Raw genomic sequence first — 23,084 nt, 5'->3', positions numbered from 1 at the left:
CATGAGAATCTAGAATCAAGATCTTGGCACTGTCCATTAGGTTTGCTTTAGAGGCTTGAAAGACTAATCAATATGTCTCCGTGACTGAGCGGTGGGCAGAGCGCCTACTCATCGAACACTGGTCTAAGATTACACTAGAGTCTCAGGCCTCAAAGGTTTGAGTGCTACTGGCTGAGTAATATCTCAGTATTTCCAACATCGATCTCACTGGGAGTGGCATGGTAATGGCTTCAGATTCGTATGAATGGATGGAAAGTGAAAACTCCACATCTTTTCTTTTTGTTCAAAGATAGCCAACAAATGGTTATAAAAAAAGGGGAGGTTATGGCTGCTTTTTGTACAGAACAGTGGAAGGTTTTTGATGTCACTGGGATACTGTAAAAAATAGTTATATAACTGAAAAACATATATTTTACACATGGAAATTAAATATACTGACAAAAATGTAATATATTTACACTTTGATGCAATATACCAAGTGATATTGCGTGAGATGGCAGAATAGACACACTTTGTTCATCTATTGTACCAAGAGTCTACAGCCATGCTAACAGCTCTGTGAGGCTGTACTCTACTCTAAGCTCAATGCTAATGCTAGCATGGAACTTACTCACAAGGCTAACATGCTCATGTTTAGCAGTTATATTGTTTACCATGTCCACCATCTTAGTAAGTAGTTAGTAGGAAAGCCATAACTAACCGATTTTACTATGAACCAACCAGGTTTTAAAATGTCACTCAAAAAAGGGCCATTATGGTTCATTATTTTTCAAAGTAGTTGTTTCATTTTTACAAAAAACTGCATTTGGACCTGACTTTTTGTTTCTGTTTATTATTTTGTGCTTTATTACTTGGTTACTGTATTATTTCTGTTTCTGAAGGCAGCAACTGTTTAAAAAAACTAGAATTTTATCATTATAAAATGAAGGCGTTCTTGAGACACCTTTTTTACAAGAATGGCACAGACGGACAGATGGACAACCCAATATGGGGACAAATACAATATAACCTCTAAATAAACGTGCTCATGGGATTTTATATCCGCAGTGTTCTGAAATAAATGAATGCATATTAATCATGAAACCAAGAAACAGTCATGCAGGTATTCTAAAATGAATTTAATCAACAAATTAATCTAAACATCTTGAGGAGGGCGTTAATATATGTACCAAATTTCATGGCAAACCATCCAAAACTTCACTTGAAACCGAATGTCAACTTGAGCCATGCTATTTCAAACTAAATGCATTATCATATACAGTATTTTCTATGGATATTGAGATAGATGCCTAGTAAGTATAACTCAGGTATAGTTATTGCAACTTGCACTATTCCTGATGAACAATAAACCATGGCCATACGCTGTAAAATGTGGCATCTTATGCATATTCATAGATATTCTTTATACATTATTCCAACATTTGTTAACACGTTGATCACATTAGTTCCATGAGAAAGGTAGAATCGGTTCATGCTGATGCTGAATCAATAAATAACGAGCCTTAATTAAAAGCGTCCAGCACAGTTAGTACAGACTATAACTCATGTGATCTTCTTTACTACTGAAGCCAATTTGCTGCAAAATCACCGCCCTGCATTAATCAGCTGGCTGCTTCCATTCTGGAACAAGAATATGAGTGAATACCAACACAGCCTCTCATCTGCATCTGCTCTTATGCTAAAATATTTAGATACTAGCTCTCTCGCCCAGGAACGCCAGAGTAGAGGAGGCACGCTCAGGCAGATACTGATGTGTAAGCTCATCATCACTCAATGTCTGTCCTCATACACGCACATCATGTACGAAATCTCAATATACACCATCAACCAGACCCATGCTCACTCTGGAGGACTGGATGCTTTTGGATCACGCGCAAAGCCCAAGTGAAGGCGCATTACGCCTCAAGGTTGATGATTCACTCGTACGGATCAAGACATTTTCACGCACGCATACACATGCATGCACACAAATCTTTACAATCTCTCTCCCTGTCTTCTATTAGATAAAACATGACGCAAACAGCATTCATTTGAAACAGGAAACATTAAGATACATGGGGACATGCACACAAAGACTACCTCGCATTGTGTAGACTTCACCTTCAGACACATATTGATTCAGTAGCTGCAAATTGATGTGTGTGTGTGTGTGTGTGTGAACGATCCTGCATTCTGAATTATCTCAGGGTGACACGATAATTAGAGACCTATGTCAAGAGCTGCACAGCCACAGATAAAAACAGCTTTCAGCGATTCAGTCCCACCGAACTGAAGTGCCACATCCACACTGCTGGGGAAGCAAACGCTACTGCGCCGCCATTTCCTCAATGCGTGCCAATACATATAGCTCCCATCCCTTATCAAACAATTAAGCTACATGAGCTTTACTGAAAGCAAACAACCCACTGACCGACTGTTAAGAGGACTCTGTTTACTGTGGATGGATTAGAATGAAGAGCACACAAAACGTCATATCAGGAGCTTGTATTCAACATGTTTATGGGGATATGGCAACCTTTAATCCCTGAGGTCGCAAGGCGTCATGAGGAGTTGTGTCTGCGCCTTTAAATAGGCTCTCATTTCTAAGCCTCCTTAAATGAGCAACAACAGACCAGACAAGCCTCAATCTGTAAGCAGAAGTGAGAGAGCAGACAGTCAGAGGCAGCACAAAGGGAAAATAAGCCCAGAGGTTAAGGGACAGAAATTACCACATGGGGACAGACTAAAGCCGAGGTCACAGGGTATACTTGTTTTCCATTAAGAGTAAATTTTCCCTCTCCCTGAGGCTCGGACCTCGATGCTGTGACCCAGCTGTACATTGATGACTTCCCCACCTCCCTCCCCCCCTCCGGCCCCACAGCTGGCTGGGGGATTCTTCTGTAGCAGTGGAATCATGTAGACAACGATGGGAGAAGGGGGTGGGTGTAGTGGAGGCAGTCTTTGTGAGCTCCATCCTTCAACCCAGGCCGTGCACCATCTGCAGCTCACAGTGGGTCTTTCATCCACCTGCTGGTCGCCCAGAGCTCCCGCAGGACGAGGCCCCGCCAGGCAGACGGGCCCTCCGCCCTCCAACAAGGCTCCACTATGCAGCTCCACCCTCGCGCCAAATCATCAGTCTATTCATTTAAGTTGCTAGTGCAGAGGATGTCTGGCTATGTCTTCCCATGACACAGCAAAAAGATGTCCTGCTGCGTGCTGGAGTAAACAGCAGACCACAGTCTCTCTCTATTTTCAGTTCAAAGGTATTATTAGCATGAAAGATCTCTCTCGACTGCGAGCTGCTGCTCTAAACATGAGATATTTTGAGATTACAATTAAAACCTGCGATCATCTTTATAAAACAACGCCAAAAATCACTGATGGTCCGCAAGAAATCTGCCACCGGAAACAGACACCAAAAGTACTTCATCAGTTCCACTACAAGGTTCAATTAAATGAAGACATGGCAGGAACATGACAAAAACATGATTAATTGGGGTTAATTATTTGCGCCTCGCAGCAGACGTGACCACAGTGTGTGGGTGTGGTTTGGAGCGGTGGTGGGTGTTAAGTGCAGGCAGGTACCTTCTGTGCAGTGTATGCCTCTATGTGGATTCATGTATTTGATGGGCAGTCAGCTGGGTGCCCCTGCTATCAATCTGCTCCTGGAGATACCCAGATGGGATGAGACTGAGATGGGTTAGAGGGGGAGTGAGGTCATATTCGACCATTCACAACTGAACACTGGTTTTCAGGATGGCTCAGGACAACTGACACTGGCAGTGTTTGGGAGTGGGTCAGTCCAGGGGTGTGTTCCCCCGTGCGGGTGAGCTGGCGGATGGTGACAAAGTGGTTAGGTCATGCAGATTGATGAGTGTGAGGTTTGCCCCGGGGGGATTGGGCATTCTCTGGATCAGCTGTATTTGCTTTGAAGGGGGTTGTTAGTGGGGGCTTTATTGTACTCACATGACTGGTTCATGCAACATAATCACAGAGAATCTATAGCCTACTTCCCTCACCAGATATGGTCCCTAATATAGATGCCTAATCAGTCCCTGCCCAGTAGCCTCACAGCAGACATATGCAGACAGATTCATGCATACACAATTGTACATAAGCATATCCAAACACATTATCATAAGCACTTTAGATATCAAATATTAATGTTCACCTAATGCTTTGTTTTGTCCTCATGCTTTTGTCCAAGGAGGTGATACTCACACAAACACACACGTTTGTACAGCTATCCTTGTGAGGACCCTCATTGACATTAAGCATTCCCTAGCCCCTTATCCTAACATTAAGCATCAAAACTAACCCTAACCTAAACCCAATTCTAACCTTTACCCTCAAACCAAGTCTTAACCCCCGAAACAGCCATTTAAAGGTCTGTCTGAAAGCGAGGACTGGCGAAAATGTCCTCACTTTACCAAAATGTCTAAAACTCAAATTGTTTTTTTACAAAAATATCATCATCGTCTTCTCCAACAGTAAATTGTGAGTAACCTACAAATAATCATGAAAAAATAAAGTTGTCCTCCAAAGTATGAAGAACGGTTGTTCTGGTAACACCAGTACCAGGAATGCCTCTGATACAGCCTAAAATACTGGTTCGGGCATGCACCGATCCTTTACAACATGATCTTTTAGCCCCAACACTGGACGCTGCTACTTCCCAGCAGCGTCCCATACGCCTGTATGTAGGCAATAACTCGAAACAGCAAGTGACCTGACATAAAATGATGTCAGCACTCATATGACACCCATAGATTAGTAGTGTGCAGCTGCACAAAAATAACTGAGTGGAATGAAATGAAAAATCTGACTCATATTCATTCATCCATACTGAAAGTGAAGAAGCAGAAGCTGTGGCTGCACACTCAGCTTGACACTGTAACTCCCTGCTGATTAACAGAGTCACTTCTGATCGAACCAGAGCGTGCTCTGAAATATGATTACATTGAAATAAAGATGCACAAAAGTTTCTCATTTTATTTGCAAGTGATTTATTAAGATTATAGGTTACCTGTGAGTTTTGCACAAGCACATGCCAAATACATGGTGATTCATAAATCTCTATTGTGCAGGTCATGTCTATTTCAAATCAAAAAGCTGATTGATGGATAAATCAATGGAAATATCACAAGCTGCAGCCCTAAAACTGAGCAACAGCAAGCACACTGAAACCGACATATTTAAATGGACATGTTTTCAATTATCAACTGACCTAATCTAAAAATATTCTTTCATATCAAAGGCTTGTGAGGAACATGCCGTCCAGCTCTTAAAATACCACAGTATCTCCACATCTCGGCTTCACTTTATAAGGATCAAAAGTTATGCAACGCTTACCAGACATTTCCTAAAATAAGATCAGTGACGCCACTGTAAAGAACAATCACCAGTAAGTATTTAGAAAGATATCTTCCTCAAAGAGACAGTAAATGTCTGGACATACTGTATAAAACCTATAATAATGACACAAGTGCTCTTTTTATTGTACAGTATGAAACATCAAAAGCATCATGCTTAGATCAGTGGCGTCATTAATGTGATAATAAAGCACTGTGTTCTTCCTCACAGGTATGCATATGTCTCGTCTAGACATGCAAACACACAACCAGAAGGAGCCCTGAGGGAACGAGCACCAGCGGGGAATGTGGATTTTTTTCAGACTACACTCATAGTGATATGATTGCTCAAAAACTATTCTTCACAGAGCAGCCATGACACGAGCACAGACAGGACACTCTTTCATAAGACAGTTTGAATGTTTCAATGTTTGATTTGATTTTGAGTAAGACAGAGTACCTTGCACATTGCCCTGCTGTGTGAGGTTGTGTTTTTAATTGCCAAGCCTCTTGAAGCCTTTTGAATAAACTAGCCGCCATGAGTAGTGACAGTGGGTATTTATTTACACAGGTGGATTATTAAAACCGAGAAGGCCGGCTTGATATGTGTGTCCTTGTGGCGATTGTCCTTCACAGGCTGTCTTGAAGGACTAAACTTCTCAGGAATGTAACCCCAAAGAAGCTTCTTACAATGAGAGACTGTCTCTGCCACCTGTTTCAGCCAGCTCTTCATTGTTCACTGCAGAAGTCTGGACATGGAGCACAGTGAACCTTGCAGATTTTGGTTTGTTCTTGGCTCTCAAATCACTTTCAATTGGCGCTTCAGGGAGGATGCAAGATGTGCAATTTCCATCACTGATTTGTAGTGTGATGACAGATTGTGTGCAGTCTTCAATGTTTCGCGGCAGAGCCATAAAACAAGGGAATACAAACTAAAACCGCAATCTGCTGCATGACCTACATTCTTAAGCATACTGTAAATAAGTCATTATGTTCTCTTTTTAAACCAAACAGAGTTGGTTTAAAAAATACATTTGTTTGTTAGGATCCCCCTCGGCTACCACACATACACTTTGCTCTGTCTAACAATACCCACGCATGTAAACACAGTGCGTTGGAAGCACCTCACACTGTCTTAAGTGTGTGTGTGTTTGCACCCTTGGGGCCAGGGTAATGGCAGGCTTGGGCGTGCCGGCATATGAACCTGAACATCTGCCCAGGTTGATGCACTGCTCCCCAGCCCCTCTCCAAGGTCAGGGAAGCAGCTCAGAGCTCTAACACCTTCCCATGGGAAAACATAACGGACTGGAGGCAAACTGCCACTAGCACACAGCAAACAGACACCCATGTGTGAGCACTGGCCTCCCTCTTTCTCTGTCCACACACACTGGAGCCTTCAACTGCTCATTAATCACATAGAGACCTCTTGGTTAGGCACTAATCTGCAGAGAAACCCCATTTTAACTCAGCCATCGTGGGATGCCATGCTGTTGCTTTAATGAAGGCAAAAGGCAAAGACACATGTCAAAATAGTTTTCAAAGGAATCAGTTATTTCTTCTATTTACAGGTACATTTCAAGATAAAGATGAGAGGCTGCATTGCTGACTTCCATTTCAAAACCTTCAAATAAGTACTAAACTGGAAAGCAGAACTAAGAATGCATTTTTTTTTATTATTACATTCACCAAGGAGGTTGTGTTTCCACCCATGTCCCTTTGTTGGTTGGTTAGTTGGTTTTTTCAGCAGCACCAAAACAAAATCTGGATCTAGTGGATTTAAATATGTTTTCTTTTATATATATTGGATTAGGCTTGAAGGAATTAAGGGTGCAGTTGGGCCTTGGCAGAGGTATGCACTCTACTGAGTGCCATTGTAGTTGGATTAGATTTTATCTCAGAAAAAACTGCCTTTATACATCTGGGTGTGCCGCTTCTTTTCACAACACAGATCTCAGGTGACGTAAACCATCCTTAACTGCGAGGTGTTGATCTCTCTTTGCACATTTGAAAGTGAGACTTCCATCTGGCACGCCTTTTATTCGAGGCAGCGAAATGAAGATGCAGAAGAAATGACTGCAGCCAGCAGCGAGCACAGTGACAGGATTAGTCACAGTGTAAGCAAGAGATCACACATTTCACAGATACATATATATATATATATTTATATACTCTCATGTCTCTTCTAATCAGTGTTATATCAAGTGAAATCGTGATAATGGCAGTTTTTCAAAAAGCTTGCTTTAGACAGGCTGATCATCATGACGTTATATGTTAGTGGTAGCAGCATAACGTGTGTACATTCAGCCCAGCGGTCCAGAAATAGTGCATTTGACTTCCTGTTGGGTTAGTCAGTCCTTCCCCTGAAAGGCAGCCTGTGCATAACGTTGAGGGATTTTCACACTGTTCAGGCACAAGACATTTAAAATGACATCATTATATCATGTCAGACATTTTCATTTTATAATGAAATGATGGTTCAGGTCAGGTTTGGGAACCACTGAAAGCACTGAGATCAAACTCTGTACATCTGGATCACTGACAGAGAAAAGAAACAATCTGTGTTCATGTCTGCTCAGTGTTAAACAAACTGCAGTGGTGGAAAGAGTCCTGAAAATCTGCACTCAAGCACAAGAACAGTTATATTACTGAGATATTACTCAATTACAAGTAAACTACTGGTATTAAAATAATATTTAAATAAAAGGACAAAGTACTAAGAGTACGTGGATGTTTAATGGTATACAGTTTTACAGTTTTTTACAGTATTTTACAGTATATATAGTTTTTTAAACTAACTAGGTAGGTTACACAGTGTGTAAGAATGGGTAAAATTACAGACTTGAAAAAAACAGTCATAAAAGTGTACAAGTGCCCAAAAAAGGACTTAATTACAGTAATTTGAGTAGATGTAATTGGTTACTTCCACCACTGCAAACCTGTTACCCATCCATCCAATCTGTCTCAAGAGGCTGGAACCAAGTTAACTGGTGTCTATGTTGAGTATATCCTGATCTACGATAGATAGTTTGACTTTACCTTTGATTCCAGTTTTCTTCACCTTACACTTAATCACCCTGCATTGCTGGACTGTCGGTTAGCATCATGCACAATCTGCTTTTGTATGAGTTTTATGTATTTATCTTCAACGAGTGCCAGGGTAATAATTATTCTTGTGCTATTTTTAATTTTCAGTCCCCTTACTTTTGCAGTAACTACTGTTACTGTCAACCTTACAGTTGACCTACATCCATTTGCACAGACTCTATTATATTGAAAGCTCTCTGAGGTAGTTCTGGTGGCTAGATTATCACTTCTCTGCTGTGTGTTTATTCTTATACTCTTGCTTTAAGTCTAATATTCTTGCTTATATTTTTATTCTTATATTCTTGTGCATATTTGGATTTTGTATGTGTATAAGCGTCTGGATGCTTAATCTATCTATCTATCTATCTATCTATCTATCTATCTATCTATCTATCTAACATCAAAAGCATTTTGAAAAAAAGAAAAAAAAACGTCTGGTGGGTATGAAGAGGAAGCAAAATCTTCGAGCAGAAAATTTAAATCCCTCGGGGTTCAGGCTTTCCAACAAGGCTCTACTTGCCATAATGCTGCACATGACAGAGTAACACCATATGGGAGGTGGAGGAAACTATCACTCACAGATCCAGCAAAGACAATGACTGAGAATGACTAATAATAATTACACTGTTATTCATTCATGTATTTTTATACTTATAACCACAAATATCCCCCTCAGTTGTATAGTCAGTCATTGGATCGTTCATGTGTGGGATGTGTGAGACAAGCTCATTCCTGAAGCACCATGTGTAATACCAATGAGTGTAGGACCTGACCCACAGCCTTCAGCAGACGTGAGACTAATACTGACCTACTGACTGACTTGACTATATGAGCACATTATCATCTACCTCTCCCAGAAACCCAATAAAACCAAAACACAAATAAATATCCATCATCTCATACGTGAAACCAAAAGCAGACCAGAGTCTTCCTCCTCTCTGAGTGATTATGGGCTGTATTGGCATACAGTATGCATGCTCCCAGGCAGGCAGGCAGGCAGGCAGGCAGGGGGGTGAGGCTGCAAGTACACTGCATCTTTTGTCTGCTTGTGCCGAAAATGAAAAAAAAAAAAAAAAAAAGAGGAAGAAGGATGTACGTGGATCACATGCTCACCACGACTGATATTCGGCGAGCACGAATTTACTACTGGCCCCTCGGTTCATTCATATTCTGCTCCAGCAGCCCGGTGCCAAATCATCTGCAGCTCGGTGCGCACAGCACCGCACAGCGCCTGACTTGGGTGCGCCTGCCGTCTCATTCATGTGTCTCGAGGGGGGCTCACCGAGAGCCGCTGGCGTCGACCAAAACAACCACACGGCAGCAGCCGAGCCCCCCCTGTGCTGTACAATGGACGGTAATCACAACCAGGACGTACAGAGGCCAGCTCAGTGGACGGCATATCCCTTTAAATATCGTCCCCTACACGTTTAAGCGCCTCTACCCAGAACATCAGGCACAAATCCACGCACAATGCGGGCACGCTGCCTTCATAAACGCATAAACCCCGCGAGTGTTTTTTTTTTTACACGAGGCACATAACGACTTTCTCTCGTGGGTTTTTTTTCTCAGAGTTCACGCACGCACGCAGCGACCCACCTGCTTGTGTAGTATCGGTCAGATCGTAGCTCATCCCCGGGTACTCCCTCAGCTTCCTCCCGCTCAGGTTCAGGAACCCCGAGCACACGGCATCCTCCAGAGCCCGGTCCAGGCTGCGGGCCGTGTGGTGCTGCTGCTGGTGCTGGTACTGGCTGTTCCCCGGGCTCCAGTGAGGTCCGCTAGAGTAGTGATGGCTTTGAAGAGCACTGACAGCTCCCACACCTCCCTGACCAGACGCCATTTTCGTAAAAAAGAAATTACTCTACAATAATAACAGCGCACAGCGGCAGTTTCTCCGCCCATGCGCATACGGGGTACATACCCGGGACGGACGCTAGGGGATGGGCTTCTGAGGTGCTGCTGCTGCTGCTGGTGATGATGATGGTGATGGTGAGCAGGGTATGGTGGCCATTTTAGGCTTTTTACCCTTCTTCCACCTGCTCATGCCAAACTCCCAGCAGGGCCCCTGCTGAGGACAGTGCAGCAGACAGGGGGCAGGGGCCCTTCATCAAATCCAACAGTCAGATTTCCTTAAATGTGGCTCCCAATGCCTGGAGGGCAGTGGGTGGTTATTGATAAATTATACTTAATTAATATGATTAAAAAAATAATATCAGATAGGCCTACAGATTTTTAAACAATGCTGAGAGTCATGCGGTGCCATATTCTTCTGAATACTAACACATAATATAACATGATGCATCAGACAATCTTTATAATGGGGTATTTTTTTAAATATAGCAATTACCATTGAGTCTCAATTATGGATTACCATCTCCTCATTACTGTCAGTCTGGTTAGGGAAATTACAGATGGACCAAGAGGGGGAGAAAAATAATTAAGCAGGATATGTCTGAGTCCAAGTGGGGCAGTTCATTTCCACAAGTCCCACCAGAGGAGAACTAAAGTAGCCCAAAGGCCCGTCTGGTCGACCCGAGCAGTCCTCACCAACTCAAATTGTCCTCGGGTCAGGCCAGGTTTGTCCTCTTGGCCCAGCTGACCGATGCAGCTGTCCCTCCAGGCAGTCCTATGACGATTGATAGATAATATCACATATGGAAATACTGCTGCAACAAACAGCTGTTGTTTCCGAGACCTTTAACTTGATTAGCTCTGAATAGGGTTGTAGTGATACACCGTTTTGCGAGCAAAATAATCACTCTGAGATTGAACCACAGCCTGTGCATGTGCTCATTTCTGTTGGTGTTTTTTTATAGTCAAAATCTTCTGACATGCAGGACATTATAGGGCATAACGTGCAACAATGTAAAATCAAAGACATAATCAAATATTTTGAATTGACCCTATACATTTCTGATACACATCTACAGTGTGTACAGCTCCCCAGGAAACTGCCTCACTATAGATATCTGTTTATTGATGTTTTTATACTCGCACCTTAATTAATATTTTATATAAGCACTCTTAGCACTGCAGCAACTGCACAACAATTTCCCTCGGGATAAATAAAGTTCCATCTTATCTCATATAATGAGAATACATTTAGCCTACAGTTGAAAATGATCATTTAAAATCCATGAAAGATGTTTCATGCATCATTGTTTTATATCATCATGCATGAATTGCAATAATATAGCATATTTTATGAAAACAAGGAGAAATGTGTCAGAAATACATAAGGTTTGATTTGGTCTGCCAGATGTTTCTAGTGGAAAAAAAGAAAAAGAAAATTATAATACACTTACATACATACATTCACCTTTTATGTTGATTTCTTTTTTGAGAGGTAAAAATGCGCTTTAAAAATGTAGGAGCTCTGATTACTAATTATGTTTTACAATCTAAGCATGTCAGATAGATTCACTTTGTGCATGAAGTCCAGGGAGCTCAGGAACCTGCGGAGGCCCTGAGAGGCAAGTGAAAAAAAGGAACATATTAAGGAACTGTGTAAGATTATCCTGACAAATCTTTTTTGTCATACACTTCTTGAGTCCTAAACACAGGAGAGAAAACAATTTAGATCTGACACAGAAAAATGGATCACAAGAATTATTTTGTCTAACCTCTCAGGGCTTCCGTATTTCACACACACAGATTTTTTTTCACTCAGCTCGACACACGAAAAAAAAGTTTTCTCACATGTAAAAGATTTTTTTCACTGTGTTACACACATAAAAAGACATTTCTTTTAGCACCAGAAAAAAAAAATCTCACTTGCCACTCAGGTCTTCCGTACTGCAGAGGCCCTGAAAAAAATATGAAGGAAGTGTGAAAGATTATACTGGCAAATAATTGTTTTCCTACACTTCTGAGGTCATAAGAAAACAATTTAGATCTGACTCAGAAAATGGATCACAAGATCACATTTCTTTCTCTGACCTCTCAGGGCTTCCGTACCATTTTACACATTAATATAACAGGTGTCTGCTTTTGGCTCATGATCCACCATTATGTCTCAGTTTTGGACCTACGAGGGGAAAATGTTTGTGCACTCTGGTCTATTAGATGATGACACATGTAATTCATGCAAACAACTAAACCAGACGTGTCCTGGTTGGTGTTACAGTGTATTTTATGGTGTGGTATCTTCCACCAGATAGTTTCTGTCATCCGCCAGATGATTGATGATGATGGGAGGCTGACTTGAGGAACATCCAGGTAACATTTAAAGTTTCTTCACTCCACCAGGCATGAAGCATGGAAAACATGAAGGCTGTGAGAACCAGATGAAGGTGTTTCTATCAACTACAAGACTTGTTTAAACCTCACACATGAGAAAAGCTCATCATGTGGGCTTGTCACGTTTGAGAAAAGTAGGTGTCCACAGCACACATGGGAATATCAGGATGTAGCACCCCATTAAACTGTGGCAATAAGCACACATGGAGAGTTTGACTTCACTTACTGAAGTCAAATCTCCATGAGAATGAGTGAACGTCTAATTCATGAATATGTAGCAGCAGCACGGAGCCAGGCTCATTATTTACAACCGTGCGGAGCGACCACAGCTCACCAAGCTAGCCCACATCCTCAGTCCTCAGCTCCACTCGGATATCTCGCTGCTTGTTAGCATGTCGTGATAGCATTCATGTTGTCGTCGCAACCACAATGGTGAAGCAATAGCATGACACCCATTGTAAGTTACAGTTTTAGCTCAGGTCTGAAGCTATGTGCATGCTGTGTGGTTTTTAATAGCCTCCTGTGCGGTTCAGAGACGAATATATGAGACTGTTGTGTTAGCTAGCTTAAGATTGCCCACTGTATGGCATCCAGAGCTAGCAGATGAAAGCGATTAGAGAGGGATTTCTGCATCTGTAAGGGCTGTGGTATAATCGGGATGATGGTTGACGGATAAATATCAGCTGTATTCACCATTAGTAGTGTACAGGTTAACGCTTAGCGTCTCAGTTTAGTCGTAGCTAAGCTTAACATTAGTGTTAGCTAACGTTAGCAAAGTGGAGTGATGGCTTATATTTAGTTCAGGCCTTTTAAAACACAGTTTGTGCTACAGACAACATGAGCATGAGCTACCTGTGCAGACACCCAGGATATTTCTTGAATGGTATTATTGAGTTGAAACAGCCACATTGTGTAATGTAACAGCTGCTTGACTGCAGCTCACTTATTTTGAGTGTCCAGTCCCTCTGATCACAGGTTTAAAGCAGTGTGCAGTGTACATGAGATATGAATAGTGCTGCATTTTGCTCTGTGTTGTTTTAAATGTGCAAAGTTTCACTTTCGCAACTCTTTCTGTGTGCTTCCCCCACACATTGCCTGCATGTTGCATCTGACTAATGAAGGAGTGCCATAAATTGCACAAATGAAGCAAAGTGACTCAACAGACAACAGATTTATGACGCTTTTGCTCTCAATTTCCGTGACCCCAGATGACCAGGGAGGTGTCTTACAGGTTATTGTTCTCCGCCGACCTGAGACTGATGTGCAGTCTGTAAACACAACACTAAGGATGTCAGACTTCTCTTGAGGCAGGGAAACATATAATAGGATTAGAGTAATCTGAAAGAGTTTGCTTTAACTACTTATAGAAAGTCTGTTTGAGGTTAAATATGTCATAGATTGGTGTTGCTGTCATTCTTTGCTACACTTAGGGACTAAACCTTTCCATATTTATTCTCTTTGTGTATTAACTTGCAGTTTGAGTATGGCAGACCGCAAGGGAAAACCTGTCACTCCAGTTAAAACACTCACGAAGAAAGAGCTAGAAGAGCTCAAGAAAAAGGTAAGGAGAGGGGGGGCTGTTTGGATTTATAAAATGGCATACACATTCCTCCAATAAAAATACATTTCTGCGTGACTTTTCTAGGAGGAAGAAAAAGCAGCCGAGGTTTTTGAAGAATTCTTGGCGTCATTTGAGAGCAGCAAGAAAGGCAGAGCTAAAACATTTGTTCGTGGGGGAATCGTGAACGCAACTAAAGGTCAGCGTCTAAGACTCCACAGCTTTCAATCTGCCATCACGATAGTCTGCAGCTGCATCGCAGTTCTGTTCCTCTTTGTCTGCATGAAAAGATGAACCATGAGTTATCTATTCCCATTACGTTACACTGAATCACCTAGACATCTTTAGAGAACTGAAAATAATTATTAAAGAACGTCAGACGGACTTGTGAGTGAAACAGCTCCCCAATCTTAGTTTTGGGGCCTATTTCTTATGAATGGTTTAACAATAAGCTTGTCAAATTTCTCCAGTTCTCCAAACTATTGTTACATATAAAGACAGCCCCTTAATTTAAACGTTAAAAGCAGACTGAGACTGGAAAAGTTCACATCAGTTCTTGAAACTACAGCCTGCCTTGTTCCACAGGAAGCTCTTCAGATATCCTGCTGACCAACAAAACAACAGTGGGGAGAAGACAGCCCCGTCCTGTTTTTACAGACCTAAATTACTGTTACCTAATGTATTGTTGGGAAGTCAGTGTTCAGTGATTGCTATTTTCTGCAGCAGAGGAAGCAGAAGAGGTCAAGAAAAGCAAGCTGTATCAACCTTCTACAAAGTTTTTCCATGTGGCCCAGAATGTCTCACCAGTATCATCTGCTGAAAGCAAAAAGTCTGTAAGTTTGTTTTTGATTTATTTGTTTAATGGTGTAATGACTGAATTCAGTATGAATGCTACAAATGCTCAGTTGTAATAATAACCACAATGGCTGCCTGTTTGATTAACAGACATTTAAAAGAAGGACAGAAGAAAAGAAGAAGAGTAATCTCGAACTCTTCAAAGAAGAACTTAAGCTGTAAGTCATCCAGCCAATTTGCCTGATTTAACTTAATCCTATGTGGCATATGTAAGCCTATGTTTTATGTTTATGCAGAATACAAGAAGAGCGTGAGGAAAGGCATAAAAGAAAGAAAAATGACCCTGGTGGAGGTGGAGGAGGAGCAGGAGGAGGAGGAGGTGGAGCTGTATATGGAGATCTGGATATACCATTGTCAGGACGATCAAGTAAGGGTCAAAAGAGGTGTGTTTAATTAATTGGAAAATTTCTCACCTTTAAATCACGTTAACCTCAATCCTGTTGTTCCCGACAGCGTTATATGATGACCTAACTGTGCCAACCACCACTAACCTCTACATTAGCTGCATTAGCCCAAAGGTAAAGGAGCGCACTGACTTTGATTGGCTCGGTACAGAATAGATGTACATTTCTCACTCTTCATTTGCATCTTTCTCCAGATGAACGAGGAGATGCTCTGCAAAGAGTTTGGCAAGTACGGACCCTTGGCCAGCGTGAAGATCATGTGGCCCCGAACAGACGAGGAGCGCTGCAGGACGTCCAACAGAGCCTTTGTGGCTTTCATGACACGGAAAGACGCAGAGAGGGCCCTGGCTGCACTTGATGGTACAGTTGACTCTTAAAAATAGCAGGTTTACCTAATAAACATTCCCCCATTGCTCCTACTGTATGGTTACTGCCACTGACTGTGATTGTGGGCTGATGTTTTGTATTGTAGGTAAAGTTATTATGGGGTTTGAGATGAAGCTGGGTTGGGGTAAACCAGCTCGCATTCCACCTCAGCCTCTCTACACACCAGTCGGGGTGCGGGCAACACCGCCACCCCCATCCGGGCTGCCTTTCAATGCTCAGCCGAGGGATCGCTTCCGTAATGACTTCACCAAGCCACTGGGCATGTCCAAAGGAGATCTCGACAAGGTAAAATTATCTCTGTTCTCTGGGGTGTCTGCTTGACCATTATTTCTCTGTAATGTTGAGTTTTATAAGGCACTACAGGCTGTCAAATTTAAGTGATAAATAATGGTTCTTAGCTGCATTCGGATGGTGGCGCTGGTGTACTAGAACAGTAAAAAATGTGAAAATTGAAATCCTGTATACTTGTGTGGGAGAAGTAGTGCTTCACTCTTTCTGCCACTCTCTAGGAAATTGCACACACACTCAGAATTTGGTCTTTATGTTAAATTAAAACGCAATAATTACAAACTGCAGCTGGTTCTGCACAGATTCAGAATAAATGCACGTCTATGAAGCAAAACTGTAATATGTCATCGATCATGTTATTATTATGTTGCATGTTTGTTTATTCATGTAATTGATCACCTTGTCTGCGTGGTGCCACATTACAGGATTCAGGGATATGCCATTGAACAGTTTAAATAAAATGATACATTTGCTCTTAAATCTTGGAGATAAATTTGATGTTTTAGCATTTTAGAATAATTTAGTTCTGAAGCTGTGTCAAGCATCCATCTGTACACTTTTTAATATTTCCACTATTTGTTTTGACTTCAACAAACAGACTCTGTCCGAAGCCGTAGTCAAAGTGGTTATCCCAACCGAAAGGTACACACACTCTTCTTACTATGCCTGAACCAGCTATTAAAAACACAAGTGTCAAAGGATAGAGGCTGTTGTGCTCTGTTCTTGTGGTCGTATACTGGTGATTTTATGAAGGAAGTTCCAGTTTCAACAACTGTTTTTCATGCATTTGACATATAGGTAGGGCTGGATGATTTTGGCTCAAAAAGATATCACCGTCTGTTTAATCGCAATCATGATCCACAAGCTACATGGTGATCTTTTTTCTCAACCGTGAAAAGCCCTGTGGACTAAAGCCAGACTTAAAACAGCCTATGAATTTACTCCATTTGCACCATTAAAAAAAAATAGTAGTGCATGAAAGATATCTCCTTTTGGTACAAGCTCCTCATCCCCCGTGTTTCTAGCAATAACTCACATTAAGTGAGTTATTGCAAGTTCAACCAAGGAAGAACCATTTAAAGTAATGAATTCAGTCAGCGTAGCCATCTAGTTTGTTACATCACTCTTGGTTTGTTTACATGGCCCAGATCCGCTAGTGAATGAGGTTATGTGAAGTTTGGGAACAGAAGTAAGAGGACATGAAATACCAAGATCTCTACGATTCACCTAAAAAGATCCTTGAACACACTCTAAAATCGTCAGATGGCCCACCCCTACATAAAGGACATAGTAAACAACCTAAAACTCTTTGGAGTGTTGCAACACTTGCCATAGTTTGTGGATGTTTTGACATCTGCAGCTTAGGACTGAGGGTTTTTATTGTAGATATCAAAGGTCCCCATGGCCTCAGATTTCCATACATTAAATGAAATTAGTATTTTTTTGTAGCCACTTGTATTTTCTCATCCTAGTTTGCTCAAACACCTCAGATAATTCATGTTGTTCCCATCAGAATATTAATATGTGTTAGTGGGAAAAGACTGTAAATTAATGTTAATCAGCCATTGATTTATTTCAACATCTCGAGCCCCGGGCTTCTAACAGGTTGGCTGAGACACTGCAGACCGATACAGCTAGAAGGCAGATTTAATTTTAACCAAGTCACACGATGCCAGGAGAATATTCATGTTGGTGCCATAAATCAAAAAGAGTTACTGCTTCAGGTTAGATTAGTGAGTGATATCTTACTCCACAGTATGTAGCTGCCAGCAGAAATGTCATCACCCTGATGCTGACTTAGTACCAACCATGCATGAAGTTCGTTGTTGAGACCAGTCTTTTTTATAACAAAATGACTGAACTTAAACTTTGGATTTGGGCTTTCAGTTCTTAAAAACTAAGTCAGTCTTCATTTCCCCTCTCATGGACACAGTGACCCAGGTATATTACAAATATGCTGACACAGTGTCTGTCCTGCAGTGACTCTGCAGTTTTGTACGGCGGAATGTCCTATAGGCTGTCACCTTGTTATGTTTATACATTTTTAAAATAGTAAATGCTTTGACATGCAATGAAGCTGTTAACTGTTAAGCAGTTTGCACAGTTTGCCAACTAGTTCAGTGTAAACAAGTACTAGAGATCTCTGTGCTTTGAGAGTTTTGACCACACAAACCCTGCTCTGATACACTCTCCTGCCCCCACAGGAATCTATTATTCCTCATACACAGGATGATAGAGTTTGTGGTGCGTGAAGGCCACGTGTTTGAGGCCGTAATAATGGACAAGGAGAAAAACAATCCAGATTATAGGTGAGTTTTACTGTACCTGGTTGTGTGTTGGTCTTGTAAGTGACCTTGTACTTTGCATGTTTTAATTTGCTTATTCTTTATTGTCTCAGGTTTCTTTTTGACAACAAAAGCCAAGATCACGTGTACTATCGCTGGAAGCTGTTCTCCATCCTGCAGGTATGTTTACACAACATAGCCTTGTTTTTCCAGGAGTTTATCTGAAGGAAGTAAAAACTATTTAATACTCCTCATTTAAGCTCATTTTATGGCGGATAACTGTCGGAGTGGCATTTTTTCTTTTGCTCCTGATTTTTACTCACTGGACTGTGGACTGTTTTTTCACTTCAGTCACTTCAATATATAAGTCATGCTCTATGGAAACAGCACAATCATGGCAAAAAGTAGGGAAGAAATCAAACTGTCTCTTGTGCTGTAAAACAAATCTATAATGCCTTAAATCATTCAAGCAAGTTGGATCCATATATACAACCTTTTGGGCCCAAAAGTGTTATGTGCGTTATGTACCTGGTTTCCTTCTCCACAGGGAGAGTCCCCGACAGAGTGGAGGACAACAGATTTCCGTATGTTCCGGGGAGGCTCCATATGGAGACCCCCTATCCTAAACAACTACTCTCAGAGAGGTGACGATAAGGCTGAGGTGGAGGAGGATGTCCCCCCTGAGGAGGAGGTGAAGAAAGGGCAGCTCAGATCTGAGTAAGTCTAGCAGGCATGATGAAATGTATGTGTGTAACTTAGGTTGAATTGAATGCAAAACTCCGTCATTCTTCTGTAAATCAGGCACAGACAGAGACTGGAGACAATCCTTACGGAGCTCACGCCGAGCAGAGAAGATATTGCCAACGCCATGCTGTTCTGTCTGGAGCGAGCGGATGCGGCAGAGGAAGTAGTGGGAAACATCACTGAATCTTTTTCCTTGCTTCAGACACCCCTTCAGAAGAAGGCCAGTTTGCCTTGTTTAAGTATTTTTTTTATGAACAAAGTTAAACAGAATGTATATGTAAAGTAAAGGTGATTTCACTTGCATCGATTTGACTTTTTTCTCTGTCGATCTTCCCACAGATTGCCAGATTGTATCTCGTGTCAGACATCTTGCACAACTCGTGTGCCAAAGTAGCCGGTGCATCATATTATCGTAAATAGTAAGAGACTTTCCCTCAATTTAAGCTCTAAAACGTCACCTATTTTTATTTCTTCTCTTCTGACAGTCTGTCTCTGTCTTTTCAGTTTTGAAACTAAGCTCACACAGATATTTGAAGACCTTAACGCGGCACACAAAAACATACAAGCCAGGCTGCAGGCTGAGCAGTTTAAGGTAATCATGTATTTCATTTGCATCACAGGGGGACATTTTCCAAAAATAGAGCAACAAAAAGATATTTTAATTTCTCCACAGCAAAAGGTCATGAGTTGTTTTCGAGCATGGGAGGACTGGGCCATCTACCCGGAGCCTTATCTCATCCACCTTCAGAACGTCTTTCTGGGCTTCGCCAAAGCAGCGGAGGAGCAGACAGAGACGGCAAAGGTGAGTTGAATATCAACCTGCTCATTCTAATGGCATTTCAACAAATTGGGCAGCTGTTAATGTAGATGATCGAATCGAAAGATGATCCAATAGTCTCTGCACTTTTCTGTCTCCCTGTAGGAAGTGTCCTGTGATCTCGACGGCGCACCAATGGACGGCATACCTATAGATGGGTTACCTTTGGACAGAGCTCCTGAGGATGACCTGGACGGCTGCCCCATGGGCTGGGACCCTGTGGATGGAGTCTCTGCTGATGACATAGATGGTGTTCCCTTAGGAGTGGCCGTTGATGACATTGACGGAATGCCCTGTGAGTCCGCCACATAAGCACAACTTTTAAAGTCCAAAGTTAACGGTTTGTGTTGTTCAGTATCTGCTCCACTCCAGTGTCTTCGATCAATACGTTGATCCACCCTCTCTTGGGTTGTCAGACGATTGTGCACTTTGATCTGATCCACATGTGCTAGAAGATTTCAATGCCCAGGAGAAATTCCAGTCAAAGACAGAAAGATAGATGGTTGTTGAGTCTCACGCTGAGCTTGCTTGGTCCAAGCAACCAACTTAAAGCATCAATATATCATTACCTTGGGAAGGAGACTCAACAATCGACTGTCTTTCTTCAGAATTGCTTACTCCACCTTTATTTATTCATTTTTCTATATTATTTATTTTTTTAAAATGTGAACGTGAAATTATTTTCATTCGTTCATTATGACCCAAGAGATTTAAATGTGTCAGACTTTTTTTAAAATAAAGTCTTCCACACCATTAAAAAGCATACATACACCGAACCCTCGTATGCCATTTACTTGATGACTTGTCCTTGTTGTGACCCAGCTGTCTCTTTTGTTCCTCAGTGGATGAGAGCAATGTTCCTCTCTCTGGCGTGCCTTTGTCTAAGTGGGAGAAAACGGGTGATATTGGGACATTTTCTCAAGGTAAGACAGGTCAAGATGCTCTCTGTATCAAATCAGTCGTCCCCCTGTGATCCTGCTCATCTTTCTCCTCTCTCTCTAAGCCAAGACTGAGTCAAAGTGGAACATGGTGGTGCAGCAGGACAGTGAAGATGAAGTGAATGCAAGGTAAGGCCTCTGTGGTTTGTATCAACGCATCATCTGTCTGCGTTTGTGAAAAGCTAACACAGAATATACAACCAGGCAAATGATTTGGAGATCTATGGTTCTTCTCTTCCACCTGGCAACAGCGTCAACTCACAGGATGGAGGTGAGGACTCGGAGAGTGACAGTAGCGATGACTCCTGCAGTTCGTCCAAATTTGAAAGTGCGGACTTCCAGAGCTCGCTCAGAAGTTTTCAGATGTCTGAGAGCAAAAGGAAAAGGTTGAGAGAGCTGGAGGCAAGTGCATTTCTTTTTGAAATGATTAGATCTGCTTCCTTTTGAACAAATATACCATATTTTATTTAGTAAGAAAGACCATTATCTAAAATTCGTACATATGGAGAACTGATGGCATTTATCTGACACAGGTAAAGGTTATGAAGATGCAAGATGAGCTGGAATCTGGCAAGAGGCCGAGGAAGACTGGAATGAGCATCCAACAACAAGTGGAGCACTACAGGAACAAACTGCTACAGAAGGTGGGCCACTGCAGTTTGAAGTCCACCAGAGGCTGCTTTTATGTCATACTGCATGTTTAGATTTACTCTCAGATAAACAGGCAGCGTCTTGTTTATCACAGCAGTTAATTAAACACAGTTTATTTTGCAGCGAGGGGAGTCCCTGAAACAAAAATGCATTCTTAACTAATGTGTAATAGGAATATTTCTTAAAACACAAAACAGTGTGGGGCAAAATTTACAAGAGCTAGAGATATACTTGCTTTTGAACCACGTTTCCTGTATACTACGCATGCTACTGGAGGATACCACTAGATGGGACGTTAGCTTGTTGTCCCACTGTTATCCCTGCTGCTGATGATGTGTTTACTGACTGCTGACCCTCTCACATCCCCATACTGGCACTATATTGCTCCTATAGTTCATGTGCATACTGTATTCCACATATGCAATGCGTTGATTTCTGAGGACGTGCACAACTGCCGCTTCGAAAGGACGCAGGATAGGCGAGCCAGCCTCCCGTATCTGGACACGCTGTTAAAAGCAAGCATAACTCCAGCCTTAGCTAGGACATACATTACTACTGTGCCAATGCACTGCAGTGGTATGCCGCACTTTTGACTAAGTTGACCTCACACAGAGGTGTCAACTTTAAATATATACATCTGTGGGTCAGAAATGCAATTCTCTTTTTTCCCCCCATTACTGTAGGTGGAACAGTTGAACAGGTGTTGATCTGGTCTGACGTTGACCAGACAGCTCCCCCTTGTGGAGAAGAATTAGGCAAATATGAGTGGATTTTTATTAAACAAGCCAGGTCCATGTGGTGTTTGAATCTGAACAGGCATAGACATAGGAGCCTACATCTGATTTAGGGGTGTTTTACCTTGTATCTACAGGAATTTGAAAAAGATGACAAGAATGAGACACTGACACCAAAATCTAAAGACAAGTCAAAGGATGACAGAAGGGACAAAGAAAGGAGCAGAAGAAGTGAAGACGGGGACAGAAGACGACGACGGAGCAGAGATCCTGATGACCACACCCGAAAATCAAGAAGCATCTCTCCCTTGAAGCAAGTGCCATGAGATGTTTTTGAGTGTACCAATGGATTCATCTTGATTGTTCTCCTTGAAGTTAATCTGTTGTGTTCTGCACATTTAACAGGACAAGGTCTCCCAAGTGGTCCAAACGTTCCCGATCACCATCGCCAAACCGGAAAGCGGGGAAGTCAAGGTCACGGTCGCCGCATCGCTCCCACAAGAAGGCAAAGAAGAGCAAACATTGACTCTCACCTCTGGACCTTGTCATGCATTGGCCTGCTGGCATGTCCCAACTTCAACTCTCCATGCAAGATTCAGTACTCTTTTGTATAATAAAAGTTTGGACACTGTAACTAATTATTATATATATTTTTGTTTTAATGTTTGTTTTTAAAATGATAACCAGAAATGTTGCCGCAAAGCTCTGACACTAAATAAATCACTGCTGGTGATGAGAGTGTGTGTGTGTGGAGAACATGATTAGTAGAGTCA

At 41.9% G+C, this 23,084-nt stretch overlaps 2 protein-coding genes across 5 annotated transcripts in view; one reads left to right on the top strand and one right to left on the bottom strand.

The window, feature by feature from the left end:
- Window positions 1–10,313, bottom strand: part of lrch2 (leucine-rich repeats and calponin homology (CH) domain containing 2) — a 28,754-nt gene extending 18,441 nt beyond the window's left edge. The window contains 2 exon segments of the mRNA XM_073478748.1: window positions 10,011–10,274; window positions 10,277–10,313. Coding sequence (XP_073334849.1) covers window positions 10,011–10,274; window positions 10,277–10,313 — 301 coding nt within the window.
- A 2,227-nt stretch (window positions 10,314–12,540) lies between these two features.
- LOC141007603 (U2 snRNP-associated SURP motif-containing protein) lies at window positions 12,541–23,049 on the top strand. Of its 4 annotated transcripts, none has more exons than XM_073479970.1 (24): window positions 12,541–12,629; window positions 14,127–14,211; window positions 14,296–14,407; window positions 14,935–15,041; window positions 15,154–15,221; window positions 15,300–15,430; window positions 15,517–15,581; window positions 15,662–15,827; window positions 15,940–16,139; window positions 16,741–16,784; window positions 18,347–18,451; window positions 18,541–18,607; window positions 18,975–19,144; window positions 19,229–19,391; window positions 19,511–19,590; window positions 19,676–19,763; window positions 19,845–19,973; window positions 20,094–20,283; window positions 20,831–20,911; window positions 20,992–21,055; window positions 21,178–21,328; window positions 21,460–21,570; window positions 22,449–22,624; window positions 22,717–23,049. In XM_073479970.1, exons 2-24 carry the CDS (start codon window positions 14,134–14,136, stop codon window positions 22,835–22,837), a joined length of 2,667 nt encoding a protein of 888 aa, XP_073336071.1. In that variant the 5' UTR covers window positions 12,541–12,629; window positions 14,127–14,133; the 3' UTR covers window positions 22,838–23,049. The 4 variants fall into 4 exon arrangements, with proteins under 4 accessions (XP_073336071.1, XP_073336068.1, XP_073336070.1 ...); XM_073479967.1 differs by having other exon boundaries at window positions 14,932–15,041; XM_073479969.1 differs by lacking the exon at window positions 12,541–12,629 and adding an exon at window positions 12,706–12,784 and having other exon boundaries at window positions 14,932–15,041.
- Window positions 23,050–23,084: the final 35 nt, after the last annotated feature.

The sequence above is a fragment of the Pagrus major genome, chromosome 13 (genome assembly GCF_040436345.1).
Source record: "Pagrus major chromosome 13, Pma_NU_1.0".
Taxonomy (NCBI): domain Eukaryota; kingdom Metazoa; phylum Chordata; class Actinopteri; order Spariformes; family Sparidae; genus Pagrus; species Pagrus major.
The sequence above is the reverse complement of the archived record's forward strand: the minus strand, read 5'-3'. Positions and strand labels throughout refer to the sequence as shown.